The sequence below is a fragment of the Mauremys reevesii genome, linkage group 2 (assembly GCF_016161935.1).
Source record: "Mauremys reevesii isolate NIE-2019 linkage group 2, ASM1616193v1, whole genome shotgun sequence".
Classification (NCBI taxonomy): Eukaryota; Metazoa; Chordata; order Testudines; family Geoemydidae; genus Mauremys; species Mauremys reevesii.
In genome coordinates this window covers 153630293-153649199 of record NC_052624.1, presented here as the reverse complement: position 1 = coordinate 153649199, position 18907 = coordinate 153630293, and the positions used below count along the sequence as shown (strand labels likewise).

The following is an 18907-nucleotide window of genomic DNA, read 5'->3' as shown; positions in this document are numbered from 1 at the left end:
TTGTTCTGTGTTTCCACAACACTTACCCCTATGCGGGTGCTAGTCCATGACTTGGGGCTCTTAGGTACCACTGCAATAACAACATTGATGCCTTTAAGCAGTGACCCTTACACCTTTTGGAGCTGAAAGGCATTGCAAACTATAAATATGCTGATAGACGCCTATAGAGGGGTGAAACTCAAACGTAGCTGCAGAAATCTGAACTTTTATCCAGCTGTTTGCTCCCATGCACTCCATTTTGCATCTAAGTGGTGAAATACCCACTCCATCGTGTTTAGTAGCCCATTCACAGTCCTCCTATCCTCTTTCTGATTAATGGATTAAAAAGTAATTTGATAAAAGATTAAAGTATTAAAGAGGATTTAGTTACTTTAGGAAAAGAGCAATTTTCTGTCCTAATGTAACATCTCAGCAGGAAGGGTTAACACACAACTCCTGCTGATACAACTAATCAAGCTGTTAAAATGGTTTATTAAGCAAAATAATACATAGGAAAAGACTTGCACAGTTTGTTTATTTCTTGTATTTTAGAATTCAAAACCTTTCCTCAAATCAATAACAGATAGGCTTTGCAGATACACAGGGCTAGATTTCCAAGTGCCCCGCCAACACAATTGGAGCCAGATTTTCAAGTGTTCAGGACCTACCAGTTCCCATTGTGATCTAGTGGCCACGTGCTGAAAAACCTGGCCCCCAGTTATGATGCCTAAAAGGGAGCTGAGCTCTCTTGAAAGTCTGCTCCGCATTTTTCAAGGTCTAGTCATTAATGCTTTTAGTACACAAAACTTAATTTGCCTTTCACTTGCAAGTTTGACTTTTTCCAGATAATATTTTCCTTGGTCCACCTAAATAAGAGTCATATGTTACAAGACATTTAAAACGCTTTGCTGCATTTTCACAACTTTACTCAATTAAAAAACAAGACTCCGTATAAACATTTTATACTATTTATTGATGCAGCCAGTTTACATTAGGCTAGAACCTGCATTTTCAGAACATGCCATTTTTGGCTATTCCTGCAGTCTTGTCACAGCAAAAGACGTACCTAAAAACGTGTTTGCAAGTGAACAATGCCTTAGTCACTTGAATACTCACAGCATATCTGTGAAAGTTTAAATATAATTTATACACACTGATTATGAAAATAGATTTCTCCCATACAATATTCTACCTCTGCCAGCTACAAAAATAATTCGTTTAATTAAGTACGTTTCTCCAGCTGTACTCTTCCTTCAATGCATGTACATTACCCCCATTAAGGAAAGTGGTACATTAAAAAATGACCCTATATTTATAATGCAACTTTTTGCCATGAAGCTAAGAGTTGTCCAATAAGTCAAAAGGCCTAAGAGCCTGACGAATCCCAATTCTGCTCTAATTGGCTGTGTGACCTTGAGGTCAAGAAGGTCACGTGACATGATGGAGTCAAACCCAATACAGCCCCATTCCCTCCTTGTCATGTACTTTTTGGGAGCTGATCTTTCCTAGAAAAATAAATGGTTTTGCTGTAACCTTTAAGACCACACCACCTTCCTTGTACAGAAGACAGTAGATCTGCACTTCTACAGCTAAAAGGCGACCCACTGAAGTAGCTGTGACAATTTAGATCATGGTTAACAACGGTTAACTCTGCAAGTTTAACATCATGCTACATTTGTTCCTGTCTTCCAGTAAGATAGGTATTTCCTTTGATTTTGGCTTTGGGGTATTTTAAGTTAGTGAGGTAAGTATTCTTGATGCACCCAGCTCTATTTGGTATAAAAGGTCTGTGCTTTTTGATTGTGTACAGAATAATCAGAGACATATGAGAGGATCTCAACTGGTGTTACAGTGGAAACAGCTTCTTGAGTGAAATTAGGGTGATCAGATAGCAAGTGTGAAAAAACAGGACAGGGTTGGAGGGGTAATAGGAGCCTATATAAGAAAAAGCCTCAAAAATTGGGACTGTCCCCATAAAATCGGAACATCTGGTCACCCCAAGTGAAATTCATTGCTCGACAGAGATCCCATAAGGCTTTCTGCACTGCAGCAACTCCATGGTTCCCTGTGCACTAACAGATGAAGAGGGGTAAAGGAAAGGAAATTTTGCACCAGGGAAGTGGCTCCCATGGTTGCTCTGAATAGGCCCAACCCAGAGCACTGGGGAAGGTCCGTGCTATCCATTGTTTCAGTGTGCAGAATGCTTGCATAGCATGTGTTCAGGGGCAACAGCTGCCATTCCGTACACAGCAGTAGTGACCATGGAGAGAGAGGCTGGGCATCAGGCCCTGGGTCTACTTTGCTGGAGGAATAAACGGTTTTCCCCTTCCCAATCCACACTTAATTTCCTATTTTAAAAAAAACAAACAAACAAAAAAACCCACATGTACTTAGGCTTGGTGCTAGAAGGGACACACAAGCTAGAGAGATTTTCACTTGTTAGCAGTCCACACTGACATCAAAAGGACTAAATAAGTAGTGTGCATCTTGGAACATGCTCCTTTAAGTTCTAATTATAACAAAGCTCTGCTGTGCATGAAGATTTTCTAGTGAACATATAGTTGCAAAGATGCTTCCACTTTATTTTTCAGAAGTTGGTTGAGCCACTGCATACCTAAATTCAAGCTACTACCAGGCCGTGTTACCTGTGATGACTTATTTAAATGCTGTCTTCCCCAAAAAAGAGTACCTGAAAAAATGTTTTGGGAACTCTATCCCCACAACATTCATCATTTAATACGCTGTGCATGAATAAAGAAACTAACTGTGGATATACTAATGCTAATTGTAAACCAGAACATTTCTGCTACTGTATGTGACTAACATTTCATATATTTATATTGCAGATACAAATGTAATAAATATAATTGCATATATCGTGCTTTATAAATTAAAATCCTAAAAATGCATTCCAAAATGAGGTGATGCTAAAACAAGTCTATTTAAAAAAATACATAACATTCTGGTTCTAAAACTAGCCCACTTCCCTATCTCCATTCAAAAGGTAGCAACAATGTCTATTCCTACACCTATTAAATAAAAGCCCCCTCCCCCAAAGAGTGATCGGAGGTGTTTCCTTAGGCACTACTGAAGATATAAATTATTGTCCAATACATGGTATGTCTAGATTATAAAGGGAGTGGGTGGAGAAAGAAAAATCACGATAAGTGTTTTCATTTCTTCCTCTTCAGCAAGTATTCTTCCAGTCAACTGTGCCAGGTCCTATCTGACACTCTGAGACATGTGTAAAGGCGTCAGCATCTCTTCAAAGATAGCTCCTTTTACATTAGAGCCTCTCAAGTTAGCTTCCTGTAGATCACAACCCGATAAGTCACAATTCTAAAGGATATAAAAGAAAAGCCTCTCAGGTTAAGCGTACAAAGAAATCCTTTTATGAGAGTTTTAGCTAATATAAAAGTACTCCCAGCTTCTGCAGAATGGTAGTTAGAGCAAGCTAGAATTAGTTGGACACTATATTACCCTAAATTAGCTACTCCTGGTAAACTATTTCACAGTGAGACTTTGGTTGCTTACCACAAGCAGCTACAGTCAAATTTATTTTTAGTGAAGGAATCTGATAAGATACAATATAAATCTCATCTCAAACTAGCATCCTTTAAGGCATTTGAACCACATTGAACAAAGCTGATGGAAAGATAATCGTTGCCATGCCAACAGACATAACTGAGGGGCATATCAGCAATTTCCTCCATCATAACAGGTTTATAGTGCTTGTGAACATACCAATTAAGAGAAGTAATTTTTCTACAATATAGACACTTAAGGTATATTGCATGACCTCTCACAGCAAGGCAGGCTTCCCCATGCGACCCTGCTGAATGTGGCATGATTCTCCCCACTAAAGTCAATAGCAAAGCTCCAACTGTCTTCAATGAGTGCATGATCTAGCACTAAAAGTTAGGTGTAATAAAATCTCCATACACATTCAGATGTGTGTGTCACTTTGGAAGAAAAGGCCAAAAATCTTTTTGGCAAGCTGAAAAAAACTACGGTTTGAAGTCTATTCCTCAGCCTCTGGGGCAAGTGTAAAGTAAGATCAAAAGTACTGACACACTGAGATAGGGGTGATTTGGGGCAATAAAAGGACAAATAAAAGAAAACTGACAGCTGCTATACTTAAAATCAGTGCCTCTTCATTGCTCCCAATTTAAAGTATCCTTGTATTCCCTTTAATAGATTACCCAGCTGAAAGGAATTAATCTTGCTAAGACCCTCTATCGATGCTGATGTCTAATAATTCTACTGGCAGTTTAGTTAAACAAGTTACTGTGTATGAAACAAAAACACATTACTCACTTCTAAGTCAGTTCCTGCAAGAGTTGCTCCTCTGAGGTTACAGTTTTTCAGCTTTGCATTTTTCAAAGTTGCAACTCTTAGATTAATTCCTGTCATCTGACTTCCTTCCATGTCAACACCTTTTAGGTTAGCACCTAAAACACACAAACAATAGGTCAACAACAACAACAACAAAAATACTCTCAGGTCAAATTCACACTGCCAATCCCCTGCACTAAGCTAGGGTGATCATGGGCTTTTGGGACTTGCCCAAACTCAAAGCAAGTCGTGGCAGAAACAAGACGAGAACTCAGGAGCTCTCGCCTTCCAGTAACATGCTCTCAATTCACTAGACAAATTAGTCTCCTCTCAAAGATATTGATTCCACAAATTAAGTTTGAAACTGCTATGTACCATTTAACTTAAGTCTCAGCACCGCTTGCACTTTTAGTCTGTATGACTCCCAAAGCAAGTGGATACCAGGCAGAGACTATTTTTGTTACCTTCCAGGTTAGCTTTAAGGCCGGAGGGATCTTCAAAATTACATCCTTTCAGCGATGCCCCTTCTGCATTGGAACAGAGCATCTTTACACCTTGTAGGTTTGCGCACTGGCAAAGAAAGAAAAATAAAAAAAATAAAATAAATAATTGGAGATATACCAATCTCCTAGAACTGGAAGGGACCTTGAAAGGTCATTGAGTCCAGCCCCCTGCCTTCACTAGCAGGACCAATTTTTGCCCCAGATCCCAAAGTGGCCCCCTCAAGGATTGAACTCACAACCCTGGGTTTAGCAGGCCAATGCTCAAACCACTGAGCTATCCCTCTCCCCCTATACATACTATCAGTAAAATACTTCACACAGCTCAAAGAACAGCTTGTCAGATCATATCATTTATCTCAGGTTATGGCTACACTACAGAGCTTGCAGGAGCGCAGCTGCCCACGGTAAGTTCTCTAGTGTAACTGCTCTAAGCTGATGGAGAGAGCTCTCCTGTCGATTTAATTAATCCACCCCCAACAAGCAGCGGTAGCAGCTCTCCCGCTGAGATGACGCTGTCCATGCTGGTGCTTAGATTGGTGTAACTTATGTCACTCAAGGGGGTGGCTTATTCACACCACTGAGCAGCATAAGTTATGCCGACGTAAGTGGTAGTGTAGACATAGCCTTATAATAAGGCTTTGAAACCCAGCATATCATGTCATCTAAGGAGGAGGAGTGAAAGGTTGTAACACTGTTCCCCTGCCAACCTCCTAGAATGGTGAGTAGTGCAATAGCACACAGCAACTCAAGACCTAAAGCTCTATTTACTTTAGGCCTATGCTTCCATAGAAACTGATTTGAGGAGGGAAGGAAATTTAAAACTTTGGGATGAACTATAAACTTAACAGGCACTAAAAACTAAGCAAAGTCGGTCAGATCAAGTCTGTATGTAATCAAACATTTTAAATAAGAGTCGTAAAGTGATCTATACATTCAAGAGCTTGCAAAGGTTTTTAAAACAAATGTGGCTACTTTATATTTGTTCCCAATATTGCTCTTCTAGACTACGTAACATTGAACAGCTCAGCCTTCCCAAAGACACAATTCTCACGTCAAGCACTGATCCAGAAAGGTCAGCTCGTTCAAGATTTGCACAGCAAAGGTTGGCATGGGCGAGGTTGCAGCGGCTTAAATTAGCCATCTTGAAGTTTATGTATCGAAGATCTAACCGAGAGAGATCTGCACCACTGAAATTTAGACCCTAAAAAACCAAACAAAATAAAACCAGGAATTGAAGAGGAGGTTTAGTCCAGTGGTCTAAGCACAAAACTGAGTCAGAAGCTTCAGAGTTCTAATCCCAGCTCTAACATCCTCCCACTCTGTGACTTCTGACACAATCTTTCTGACTCAGTTTCCCATTTCTAAGATATAAATATTTTCATCAGACAGGTAGTGGAGCATTAGTTTATGTAAGAAACTTTACAAATAAAATTGTTTTTTATTTATAAAACACTGAAGCCCTAGACGTTTACTATTACAATCTGCTTGAAAGACTTTATAATTCTATTTCATCCTCACACACTTTTTTCCCTTGTATATGTAAGATAAAACATTAGACGCTTACCTTCATTTTGTATTATACTTAAATCCAGATCTTAACAAATACGTTCCCAGAAAGGTGAATTTATGTAAGGAGCTTACAATATTACACAAGGCTAACCAGTGTTCTCAGTCCCTTAAACCAAAGAAAAATAGACGCAAGAACACCTTCTGCTCCATCTGAGAGCTAATGAAATATAAATGCAAAACCTCATACACATTGTCCTTGTTATGTTAGTTCATTTTGCATTTAAATAGGGAACTGATTAGTTTGATGAATGGCTGCTACATGAAACCTTCAACCGAATATAATAAAAGACAAAAAGCAAAACGGAAGGGCTTTTTTTCCCTGCATGATTGGTCCTGGATTAGCCATATCGTTGAATCAAAACCTCCTGTCTCACATTTAAAAGGAATTAAAAGGGAAAAAAGGAAAACCCCACACACGTGGCTTGGACTTCACATCACTAATTGTCACATGAGATGTAGGGCATTTTGCTATTGGACTCTAGTACTATAGTTCAAAGCCATGTTTGTATTATACCTGACAGCGCAGTTCAGACTTAGTTGGGGTTGCCAGCAGAAATCGGACAAATTCCTTCCGGGATATAGGAGAATGATCCTCAGCTGGCTGAGAATTCTGCAAGAGAGTTGCATCAAAAAGAGTTTAAAACTAATATTTACAGAAGTGAGAGCTAAAATTGCTTTAAAAAAAAAAACAAACCCCAAGACGTACAGTCAAATGCAATGAAAAAGTTACCTTAATAGCTACTTCCAGATGTTCAATCAATGAATCAATACCAAAAAATCTGGCTTCTTCCAAAACACCTAACAAAAGAAAAAGTTACTTGGCTATTTAGAAAATAAGGGCCCTTTCCTGAATGATGCCAAGTTCCCTTCTTCGCTGGGATATGAGGAAGTTTAAAACCTCCTAAGATGTACAAGATCTGTCCCCAGGATTGCAAGTGCATAAATTCAATTTTTCCCCCCACCCAATTTACCTTTTCACTCTCATTAAGACAAAAAAAACATCTCTTGGTGAATTTAAACAGTCCACAAGAAATACATAATATAATTGTCAACCATTAATTAGATGTAACTGGGGTGGAGGAAAGGAGACCACAGATTAAAAGAAAAATCATTCATCAATTTCGTAACGGTGTGTTTCCAATACAAGCAGTGTAGAAGTTCTGGAGTACATGCGGGTTAAGGAATCATAACCAGAATTATACTAATAGGTTGGGGCATGCCAAGAATCCTTACAACTCTCAAGTTGAATAGGTATGAATATTTTATTTTCATTCAACTGTAAATCACAGAATTAAAAACTTAATAACAAATGTACCAACGTTTTTAAAACATCTACAACCCCTCAGATATACATATACAACTCTTATTGATGCCAATGAATGTACCTAGGGGCAGAGTTTAACCTTTGAGGGTGAATAAATTTTAGGGATGTCACACAGATAATACACACCTAGCAAATTAATGCCATCGTTTACAATGAGCTGCCCATGACGCAAATAGTTCAGAATTGGTTCGAAGTATTCTGGACTGCGATCAATTAGGAATGCTCCCCTGTGATCCTGCTTATTCCCCCAGACATCTGTTTCCACACAAAAAAATATGCATGGTATTAAATTTGATACCGTGATAACTTTTCATATTCAGATTACTACTGCCACAAAGTATCCTCACACCCCTCAAAGTAACAGATTGTAATGAGTTAAATAAAAGATTGACTTGAAAGGGACACAATTTGGAAGAGAATGGAAACTAAAAAAAGAGGGGGCAATTCTGAATCCAAAACACAATTTATGTTAGAGCGTGAAAACCAGCAGGTGAATCAATATAAATCGGAGCAGAACTGGACTGTTTTAGTTTTACTGGAGCATGGACTGTATTTGTGTCTCTTGAACAGTGTTAGCACACTGACTGCATTAATTGAAACAATGGTCAAATCAGAATGAGTTGCAACTAAAAGCATTCATAAGTATTACTAGTTGTAATTTACGTTTCAAGATGTCATGCAAACGTTAAACACAACTGGTGAGAAGTAAAGCATTCTAAGTTCTGTTTTGGTACTCTAACATACTCATAAGGAGGGGGTGTCTTTAAAAAAAAATTAAGTGTTTCTGCTAACTTTAAGGAATAAGTCTATTTCAAAATACCAACCTTTATCTTTAAACATATGGGCCAGCATACTGTCAGGTTCTTTATTAACTAAAGTGCTCCTGGAAAATAAAGCAAACTCAATTTATCTTTACCTTGTCTAGCTCAAGAGATACATTGAAATAAAAATCAAGAATTTGCTGTACCTACAGTTATGAAAGAGACATACCTCTAAATTACAATGCTGTACCAGACCTATTTTCATAACATGTATAGTGTATTAGGTCAAATTTATTCTCATAAGACATCTTACAAAGAGAAAGCTTATTTGATTGATTAAAAAGTACAGTAGAGAAGATTCCAAGTATAATTTTCTGGCAAGTTTTTAATACCATCGGAAAGCTGTTTTAAATCAGTAATAGTGTCCAATAAGATAACTGCACTGAAAGATTTTCTCCCAAATAAGTGATTTTTTTCAATTTTTTTTATTTGCCCTCTGAAGACTCACCAAGTGAACATACAGTGGTTAATGTAATTATCAGTATCGACTCACGGAAGTCTAAAGTTCTTTGAAAACAAAAATTAAAGTTATACTCCCACCGTGTAGTTGTAAAGTATCGGCCTCCAACATTTAGTGTTAACCAATCCGTGTGCGACCCTGTTAGTTCTTCATGAAATTTTACGTCTGTCTGAGGATCTACATTGATGAAATGTACAAAGTGATCTTTAGTCAAGTATATTTCTGAATAACCCCACATAAGATACCTTTTCTGAAAACTGTTTGCACACTGGTGAAAAGAATTTTCATATATATTTTACATTTACTTCAAATCTGTTTCTTCATAAGGCAAAACGTTAGTCACCCCACCCCCCTCAAAACACACACTTACCAATGAATGGCTCCCCTTCGCAAACAAACAAAACATCATCATCCCTAGGGGGGAAAAGGAAAAAAAGTGAGTACTTTTGTATAACAAGTCATTAGTCCAGGGTTAACCCTTTCCCAATCAGTTGGAGGCAATGGAAATTGATTATCATTTACTTAGAGCCTTACAATCCAGTTCTGATCTCCTATTGATTTTCAGTGTAACACTTAATTTCAGTGGAAATACTCCCAATTTACACCAACGTAAGCCAGGCAACAATCAAGCCCTCTGTTACAACTAATGAACTGAACTAAACTTGCTAAGTATCTCCTGTAAAATGTATAGTACACCTCTATCTCGATATAGCGCTGTCCTCAGGAGCCAAAAAATCTTACCGCGTTCTAGGTAAAACCGCATTATATCTAACATGCTTTGATCCACCGGAGTGCGCAGCCTCACCCGCCCAGAGCACTGCTTTACCACGTTATAGCTGAATTCATGTTATACTGGGTCGCGTTATATCAGGGTAGAGGTGTATCTGTTCTCTCATCTGAAGTAAATACAGTCTTACATGTCCAATCCTCCAACCCTCACAGGTGGAAGGGCTGAAGGATTAAGCCACATACATGCTGTGTGCATTGGTATCCCTTTAGAATACACATTTCTGTATAACAATTCAGATAGGTGTTAAATGTCATGACATTCAACTTATACAAGCAGTTTAATTTCTCCTCAAAATTAAAAGAAACCCAAAACAACACTTTGGCTATGATATCATAGCATGTCTGTTTTGGCAAATTAAAACATAAGATGATCTGCAGATAGGAGAATGCTAAAGGGGGGAAAAGTTAACTCTCTTTTGCTTCAGGGCATAAAATGACTTCAAACAAGGTTCAGGATGGAATCCACAGAGTCATGCAGCATTTCATAACTGACCAGGGGCACTTGTGATGGGATTTGCTTTCCTCTAAAGCATCCGGTATTGACCACTGTTAGAGGCAGGTTATTAAAGTCTAGTTATTGAAGATCCAGGAGGACAGCCCTAAGTTTTCTAACCAGTATCTATACAAACTGCTTTTCGAATGGCTTCGATAGCACTTTCTTCACATATTTTTATATAACATCATATCAGTATCCATATCAATTAAGTTAGCTTTTGTTTGGACAAACATTACCTAATCAATGCGATATCATCAATGAGTCCACCTTTCCCATTGTACACACTGGTCGCTTTTATTCCAAGCTTATTACTAGCCACAGACAGCAAATCTGATAATGTCCCATAAACAGCCACCACCTATAAACAGAAGACAGGTAATTTAGTGCTGCAGATACCGTATGTGGATAATTTTTCTGGACATTTAAACAACTGTTTTAAAAAGAAGAACACACATTATCTATACTTAATATGAAGGGGAAAAAACAAGCCCTCACGCCACAATCTAATGGTCCTCTCTAATGAGCTGAAACAGTTTTAAAGTTTGCTTTGGTTGTGTATTTAGAATAACTAAGAAATACCTTGAGCATTAAAGGATTTTTAAAAATCATTTTTTATTGAATGTTCAATGACGATTAGAATCCTACTCTATCTAGTAGGATTTAAGCCTCTTATTTTAAATCCCTCTAATTCTCTCTCCATTCTACTGCTCATGAAATTACTGCAAAATTTCTTTGAAACAAAACACACAGCAAGTCCCCAAGAATAAACAGCTAAGGGGGTGGAAGTGAGCCTCCAGGGTATCACAGTGTTTACAATTGGGAACATAAGAAGTGTCATGCCGGATCAGGCCAGTGATACATGAAGTCCATTCTGAAAGTAGCCAGTACCAGATGCTCAAGAGGAAAGTTCAATAAACTAGTGAGCAATTTGGAACATCCTACTCATGAGCATTTCCTAACCCCCATCACATAGTGGTTGATTTGTGGCCTGAATCTTGAGGGTTTATATCCCTTATAAAAAAATATATTAACTTAATTGTAGATGTTCTCATTGTCCATATAAATGTGCAAGCATTTATTGAATCCTAAGCTCTTGGTCTCAACAGTATCCCGTAGGAGCAAGTTCAAGCGGTTAATTACACATTGTGTAAAAACAAAAATAAGACTCTGTGGACAGGTAATAATGTTACTAAGCTCCCAAAAATAGCATAACTCTTAAGCAAACTGGCACTATGCTCTATCATTCAACAGACCTCTATTTTTTGTACCAAAAGAGAAACTAGTTTGTTGATGTGTCACCCCATGGACACTTTTTTTTTTTTTTTAAATTACCAGGCATTGCCAACTATCAACCCATGATCCAAAGGCAGTATATGGAATTGAACAGTGTAGCCTGTGGTCATTCCTCTGTAATAAGCATGTCCCATGGAGACCATAGGTCACTCCATGCCTTGCTCCATCTTTTTTGCACGGACTACAGCCATCCTTATTTGTCCAAGCAGACAAATAACCATGCCTGTAATCAGTGCAAAATAGGTTCAGGAAAGCTGCCATCATAAAGTGACCAACTACTTTATGCCATACATCAGTTATTGGGGGTGGGAGGCATAAATAATAAAGTGATGAGGATGACCAGGAGATCTGCCATTGGCTTTGTGTATTTCTGCAGGTGAATAACAACTTTTGTATGTCAGTTTGCCCATGTGCAAAGTAGGAAGTCTATTACTTCTTTACCTGTGCGGGAGGAATAGCCAGTTATTCCTTGTGCAGTGCTCTGACCACATGCATTGCTATACAAGTGCCAAGAATTTTAGAAATGCAAGATATTGTTAGACAAAACACAATGCTGACATAGTGAAAACAAATCAAGGTGGGAGGAACTAAGTTACTGTTTAAATATTCTGAAGCCAAGTAGTACAATAACCAATTATTGATATTGCACTCATCAATGAGAGCACCAGCCCAGCCACTTACTGCAGCCATAACTAAACTTCTGACTTTGGCAGATGTACCATATGTATAAAACCTAGCAGAAAGCACAGTGATCCAATTGTTCCCATTTGTCAAGTGTTAAGACTAAGGGTGCTATCATAACCAACCCTAGCAACAGATTGGAATAGAAGAAACAGAATCAAATCTGTTAGTGGCATTTACTCAAAAAAAACAAAACAAAAAAAAAACACCGAAGCATTAAAATGCTGTCATAGCTGTGGATTTCTTTTCCATTCTATTTCTCCATCTCCTCTTTCCCAGTCACTTGAAGTGTCAGGTGTTTAATGATATCAGGGTCTTGAGAAGGTCCCTGAAGTCAAATCTCCACAAAATACAGACTGGGAGAACTGAGTACTGCTCAAGGTACAAGACAAGCACCAATTTTGTTGTGTGTCAGAACAAGCGTAGCCAGTTCCAACCCAACACATTATTTATGGTTTCAGTGCCTCTTCCTAATCACCACACTGCCTATTTTTGTTTGGATGAGGAAAAAAGGGAACGGAAAGAGCTGTCAAAAAGTGAGGAGGGTGAGGGGAAAATCTACTATATAACTGATCCTCACTGGACTGAGACCAAAAAACCTCACCCTAACAAAATGTAAAAATATGGTGAAGGACAAAAGTAATGTGCAGGTGTGTTTGCAGGAGGGGAGGGTGAAGGGCGGAAAATAAATGAAGTTTCAAGAAAGCAGAAAAGGAAACAAATGCTGACATTTATAAGACTACTGCTTTTATGTGCATAAACAGAGAAGATATGAAGATAGCTGCTGAAAGAATATTAGATGAACAGTATTGTAGAAGCACTTCCTGCTGCAATATCTCCGTACTGGTCAATTTATACAGTTCTACTGGCCTTGGCTAAGAAAGCAGCAATTTAATAACCTTTCCCACAGGGCCAGGGCTGCCAGGCATCCTGCTGCTCACAGAGAAAGTCAACTAAGGGTTTCAAGGAGGGGACAATGGGCCAAACTGAGCCCCAATGTAAGTGAGCTTAACTCCACTGAAATCAAAATATTGCTCATTTGTTCTGTTCCAGGGCTCTCTAACATTGCTTTCCATTGCAACAGTGAAGACTAAGGCCATGGCTACACTTGCAAATTTGCAGCGCTGCAGCAGGGTGTGAAAACACACCCTCTCCAGCACTGCAAATTGCGGCGCTGCAAAGCGCCAGTGTGGTCAAAGCCCCGTACGTTATTCCCCACAGGGAGGTGGAGTACGGACAGCGCTGGGAGAGCTCTCTCCCAGTGCTGGCGCTTTGACTACACTTAGCGCTTCAAAGCGCTGCCCTTTGAAGTGCAAGTGTAGCCATAGCCTAAGTCAGTTCTGTCATTCCAGTTAAATAACTCATGAGATATAGATCTAAGGCAAGTGGGAAAAGGAGCTAACCAGGTGGGTGAGGTAATATCTTTTATTGAAACAACTTTTGTTGGCGAAAGAGACAAGCTTTTGAGTTTAATACACAGCTCTTCTTCAGATCTTGGAAAGGTACTTAGAGTGTCACAGCTAAATACAAGGTGGAGCATATTTTAATACCTGACGGTTGGTCATCATTTCTTTTTAAGATTTGTACACCGGCTAAGCCTTGAGAACTGAGCCACTCTCTTCCTTCAGAGATTATTTCAGAAGACTCAGACAGTGAGTAAAGTTTAAGATCATTTGTTAGCAGATAACTGAAAGTTTAGATATATCATGGTAGTTGGAGATGGAAAAGACAGGCCATCACAGAGTCTATTATTGAAAGTGCATGCATATCTCCCCCCCGATAGAGGAAATATCTCACATTAAACCAACCCTACATTACATTTTGGGCTAAAGGCCAATCCAGCCTTAGATGGCTATTTATAAAAACAGAACCATAAGCAGCCTGCAGACTTTAATTTAAGACCTGTCACTGAAAACTAAAAGGAACAGAGCAGGACCTGCATTAACAATGACAATGTGAATGTGACTTTAACCACATGGAACCATGACTCAAGCAAGGAATTTCTAGTCTCTTTGAAATCCCTCCCCCCCGCCCCCCAAAACAAGTTAGTGAATACTTTACATATGCTCACTCTTAATGAGCTCAATCCCATTCCCATGGACTTCAACAGAAGTAGGACTAGGCCATAACAAAGAGGATCAGTGAAAAAATCAGGCAAATGCAGATGTTCTTGAAAGAGGCTACTGATACTATATTCTACCCATAGAACTGGTATAGGATGGACAACAATGCAAAGTTCCCCCCTCCTGTCCTGCCTGTGTCTCCCAAACCTATCCTAGAGGGACCCACTCTAGGGAATGAAAGGATAATTCAGTCTCCAAGCCATGAAAAGGAATTGCTGCAGATGAGGCTGAAGTTTATTATATGTAACAAATACATGGTAATAGATCCTTAACAAAGTGCACCGAAATTCTAGCATCCCTATAAATAAGTCATTCATTTCTTAATTTTAATAGTGTAACATCTTATTCTTAATACGATAAAAAATATTGAATAAAACTTAAAAAAGCTTGAACTTCCTTGTTTGAGGGAGGGAAGAAAAGAGGGATCGTGTATTGGAGGCAGGGAGAAGACAATTAAGGGTCTAATCCTGCAAGGCACAGAGGACCCATAACAATTAGAGATTTCACCAGAGGTTAAAGGCAATTCCCTTGTGTGTATAATAGAAGGATATTTATAGAACAATTCCCTCCAGGTAAATATGATTCATACACAGACACTATTAAGTTTATATATTGTCTTAAGAGGTTTAATTGCTGTTTTGGTTATAATGTCTCTGCAGGGCCAGAGATTTTAGAAGTAAAAACTATTACTACAACTATTACATACTGGTATTACAATCAGACTACACTAGCAGACTGAGGGAAATTTTTCAAAACATGAGTACCCAAGATATATGCCTGTAGATTTATTGCAACATGTCTACCCACACAACCCTGCAGTATTTTTCCCCCACCTCAACAGCTACAAACAAGTTAGCAGGACTTAAGTCGTTCACACAAAATTTGTGCATACCGATTGCTGTGCCTGAAAAAAAATCCACCTTTATAGACAGATTTGAAAACCCTGCCTGCACCATCAGCAACCTCATGGTACTTAAACAGGGTGGATTTATTTAAATCATTGTTTAAATCACCAAGTGGAAAGCCTCGTTTTAAATCATCGATTTTAATCAACTTTTCCATTTGTACTTCAGGTATTTTCTAAAAACACAGTCCTCTCCTTGGTTAAGATCAACATGTTTTCATGGTTATTTACATCTAAATAGAGTCTTTACACTAAAACTGACATATCTTTTTGCTACCTCAGAGGATACATTGTAACTATATACATTTATCTGAGGAATTATATAGCATATTTTCAGATTCTTACTAATTGTACATTTTTAGTATATTAGGAAATGGTGAATGATATATTGCTTATTTACTAGATGGTTAAATTTTTGCTCATTACTTGTGTCAAGCTGTATTAGGACGGTAACTGGAATTTAAACAAACACATAAAACAGCATATACAATTTGTTTTTATTAAACAAAACAACCTTAAATATTTTGGATACATAAACCTCATCAAAAAATGTTTCATATTTACAACTAAATGATTAAGTAAAGAGAGAGATTAACTGTAGCCAGTGAATTAAGCTGATTATTTCAGGTCTAGGAAAGTTTTCATATATACGTAAGTGAAAGAGAGTGGTGCTTAAGTTCCTACATGCCTAAGTATTTTGAAAATCAGACAGTCTCCTAAATTACTTAGGCTAACTACTGTGCCACACTTATAAAGTTTGACCTCAAAAGTCACATGGTTTTCCCTCGACTCTTTCTTTTATATGGAAATGTAGACTTTAACTCAAAGTTTTTGATAGAGGCTCATGGATTCAATATATCTACTTATTATTTAAATGTTTTAAGAGATTATAATAAATGTAGGTCTTATATGTTTTGTATTAAATTCAGATTTCATTTTAAACAGGTATATCTTTTTGAAAAGAAACACATAATTTGAAGTAAAATAAAATCAAATTTAAATTAAAAAAAAACCCTGATTTTTATCCATCCTGTTACTTACATTGCACCAGAGAAAGATGCATCATGTACTGGTATTTAAGTTGCACCAGTATGATTTACAACACCTGGACTCACTACCCCAGCCAAATTAACATGGTGCCTGCAAGGGCACCCACAACCCATGCACAAGGATTTACACTGTGAGTAGGGTTGCCAACTTTCATTGGATGAATTCCTGGAGATTTCATCACAAGACATCATCTTAAACCAGGGGTAGACAAACTATAGCTACGTGCCAAAGGCAGCACATGAGCTGATTTTCAGTGGCACTCACACTGCCTGTGTCCTGGCTACCGATCCTGAGGGCTCTGTATTTTAATTTAATTTTAAATAAAGCTTCTTAAACATTTTAAAAACCTTATTTACTTTACATACAACAAGAGTTTAGTTGTATATTATAGACTTATAGAAAGAGACCTAAAAACGTTAAAATGTATTACTGGCACGCGAAACCTTAAATTCGAGTGAATAAATGAAGACTTGGCACACCACTTCTGAAAGGTTGCCGACCCCCGTCTTAAACTAAGGATTAATCTTTAATTCCTGGAGACTTCAGGTTTCAGAGTAGCAGCCGTATTAGTCCGTTTCCTTAAAAAGAACAGGAGTACTTGTGGCACCTTAGAGACTAACAAATTTATTTCAGCATGAGCTTTCGTGAGCTACAGCTCACTTCTTCGGATGCATAGAATGGAACACACAGACAGGAGATATTTATACATACAGAGAACATGAAAAGGTGGAAGTATGGCAGAGGGGCATTGCTGGCACATGATGGCATATATCACGCTGGTAGATGTGCAGGTGAACGAGCCCCTGATGGTGTGACTGATGTGATTAGGTCCTATGATGGTGTCACTTGAATAGATATGTGGACAGAGCTGGCATCGGGCTTTGTTTCAAGGATAGGTTCCTGGGTTAGTGTTTATGTTGTATGGTGTGCGGTTGCTGGTGAGTATTTGCTTCAGGCTGGGAGGCTCGTTCACCTGCACATCTACCAACGTGATATATGCCATCATGTGCCAGCAATGTCCCTCTGCCATGTACATTGGCCAAACCGGACAGTCTCTACGCAAAAGAATAAATGGACACAAATCTGACATCAGGAATCATAACATTCAAAAACCAGTGGGAGAACACTTCAACCTCTCTAACCACTCAGACTTGAAGGTGGCAATTTTGCAACAAAAAAACTTCAAAAACAGACTCCAAAGAGAGACTGCTGAACTCGAATTAATATGCAAATTAGATATAATTAACTCAGGCTTAAACAGAGACTGGGAATGGTTGGATCATTACACTAATTGAATCTATTTCCCTAAGTTAAGTTCTCCTCACACCTTCTATGGGTCATCTTAATTATCACTTCAAAAGTTTTTTTTCTCCTGCTAACGATAGCTCATCTCAATTGATTAGACTCTTCCTGTTGGTATGCATACTTCCACCTTTTCATGTTCTCTGTATGTATAAATATCTCCTGTCTGTGTGCTCCATTCTATGCATCTGAAGAAGTGAGCTGTAGCTCACGAAAGCTCATGCTGAAATAAATTTGTTAGTCTCTAAGGTGCCACAAGTACTCCTGTTCTTTTTTTGGAGACTTCAGGACAGTCCTGGAGGGTTGGCAACCCTAACTGTACAGCATTTGTACTGGCAAAAATTCACATCCACAAACCTGTGACACCCACAAAAATAAATACATACAACCACAGAGCATTCAGTGTTCACATACTCACAGGGCACCAGTGGCATCCCCTCCTTATTTCCCCTCCTAGCCCCGCTACCCCTGAGGGCTCCACAGTCCTTCACTCCCCCAATACCTTTCATACTCCCCCCTCAATACCCTTTATAGACCCCCCTCCCCGTAAATACCCTTCATAGTCCACCCCCTACCCAAGCTCCACCCTTAACTCCCCCTAAAATTCCCGTCCCCCAAATCTCCTCTGTCCTCGAGCTCCACCCCGCCTCCAAGCCCCCACCCACTTCACCTCAAAACCGCTCCCCCCTTCGCCAGGCCCCCCCCTCACCTTCCCGTTTTTGGGGGTTCCATTGACGAACAGGGTGACCCGCCTCATACTACCAGCGCTCCTGAGGCCACGGTGCGTCGCCGCCAAACCCGGAAGTCAGCACCTCTGAGTGACATAGCCCGGCCCCAATCGGAGACCCACTCCCACTCCTCTTGCCCAATGGGAGGGAGACAAGGGAGGGGCGTCTCTTCATGCTGGTGTGGAGGTTAGGCAGGGAGGATTGACGGGGGGGAACATTCTGTCTCGGGGGGGGCGGGGTCTCAGTTTTGTCCAATCAGAGCTCTAAGAGCGAGGGGGCGTGAGAAGGGCAGGGCGTTACTCGTGATGACCAAACAGCGTGAAAAATTACTCCCTAGAATTCTGATTGGCTGGTGTGTGTCACGTGGGAATGGAGCGGCCGTTTAATGGGCTATATTTCAAAACTAATACGCTAGCCAATCGCCTCGAAGCTGTGTTTCCAGCGCGCTGCCGGGACTCGCTGCAGGGAAAATAGTCCGGTCTCTCGCAGAGGTTTTCAGAGATTATCTGAGCCCCTAAACCTGCCGGAGGCGGCCTTCTTCCTTCCCCCC

General features: G+C 39.3%; 1 protein-coding gene across 4 annotated transcripts; it reads right to left on the bottom strand.

Annotated features, from left to right (window-relative positions):
• Positions 1-933: 933 nt before the first annotated feature.
• KCTD9 (potassium channel tetramerization domain containing 9) lies at positions 934-18593 on the bottom strand. Of its 4 annotated transcripts, none has more exons than XM_039522215.1 (12): positions 18392-18585; positions 10513-10634; positions 9362-9405; positions 9072-9168; positions 8535-8593; positions 7837-7965; positions 7117-7184; positions 6901-6996; positions 5869-6018; positions 4779-4884; positions 4297-4430; positions 934-3318 (listed from the first exon to the last, which is right to left on the bottom strand). In XM_039522215.1, the coding sequence occupies exons 1-12, from the start codon at positions 18452-18454 to the stop codon at positions 3202-3204; spliced, it is 1185 nt and encodes a 394-aa protein (XP_039378149.1). In that variant the 5' UTR covers positions 18455-18585; the 3' UTR covers positions 934-3201. The 4 variants fall into 4 exon arrangements, with proteins under 4 accessions (XP_039378149.1, XP_039378152.1, XP_039378150.1 ...); XM_039522218.1 differs by having other exon boundaries at positions 18344-18558; XM_039522216.1 differs by having other exon boundaries at positions 18339-18557.
• Between the last annotated feature and the right edge of the window lie 314 nt (positions 18594-18907).

Excerpts from the sequence above, each read along its gene's own strand:
- KCTD9 (XM_039522215.1), bottom strand. The coding sequence starts at position 18,454 with ATGTCACTCAGAGGTGCTGACTTCCGGGTTTGGCGGCGACGCACCGTG. Across the intron at positions 9,406-10,512 it reads GATGATATCGCATTGATTAG|GGATGATGATGTTTTGTTTG; the intron begins GTAATGTTTGTC and ends TTTCCCCCCTAG. Across the intron at positions 4,431-4,778 it reads CCTTAAAGCTAACCTGGAAG|GTGCTAACCTAAAAGGTGTT; the intron begins GTAACAAAAATA and ends TGTGTGTTTTAG.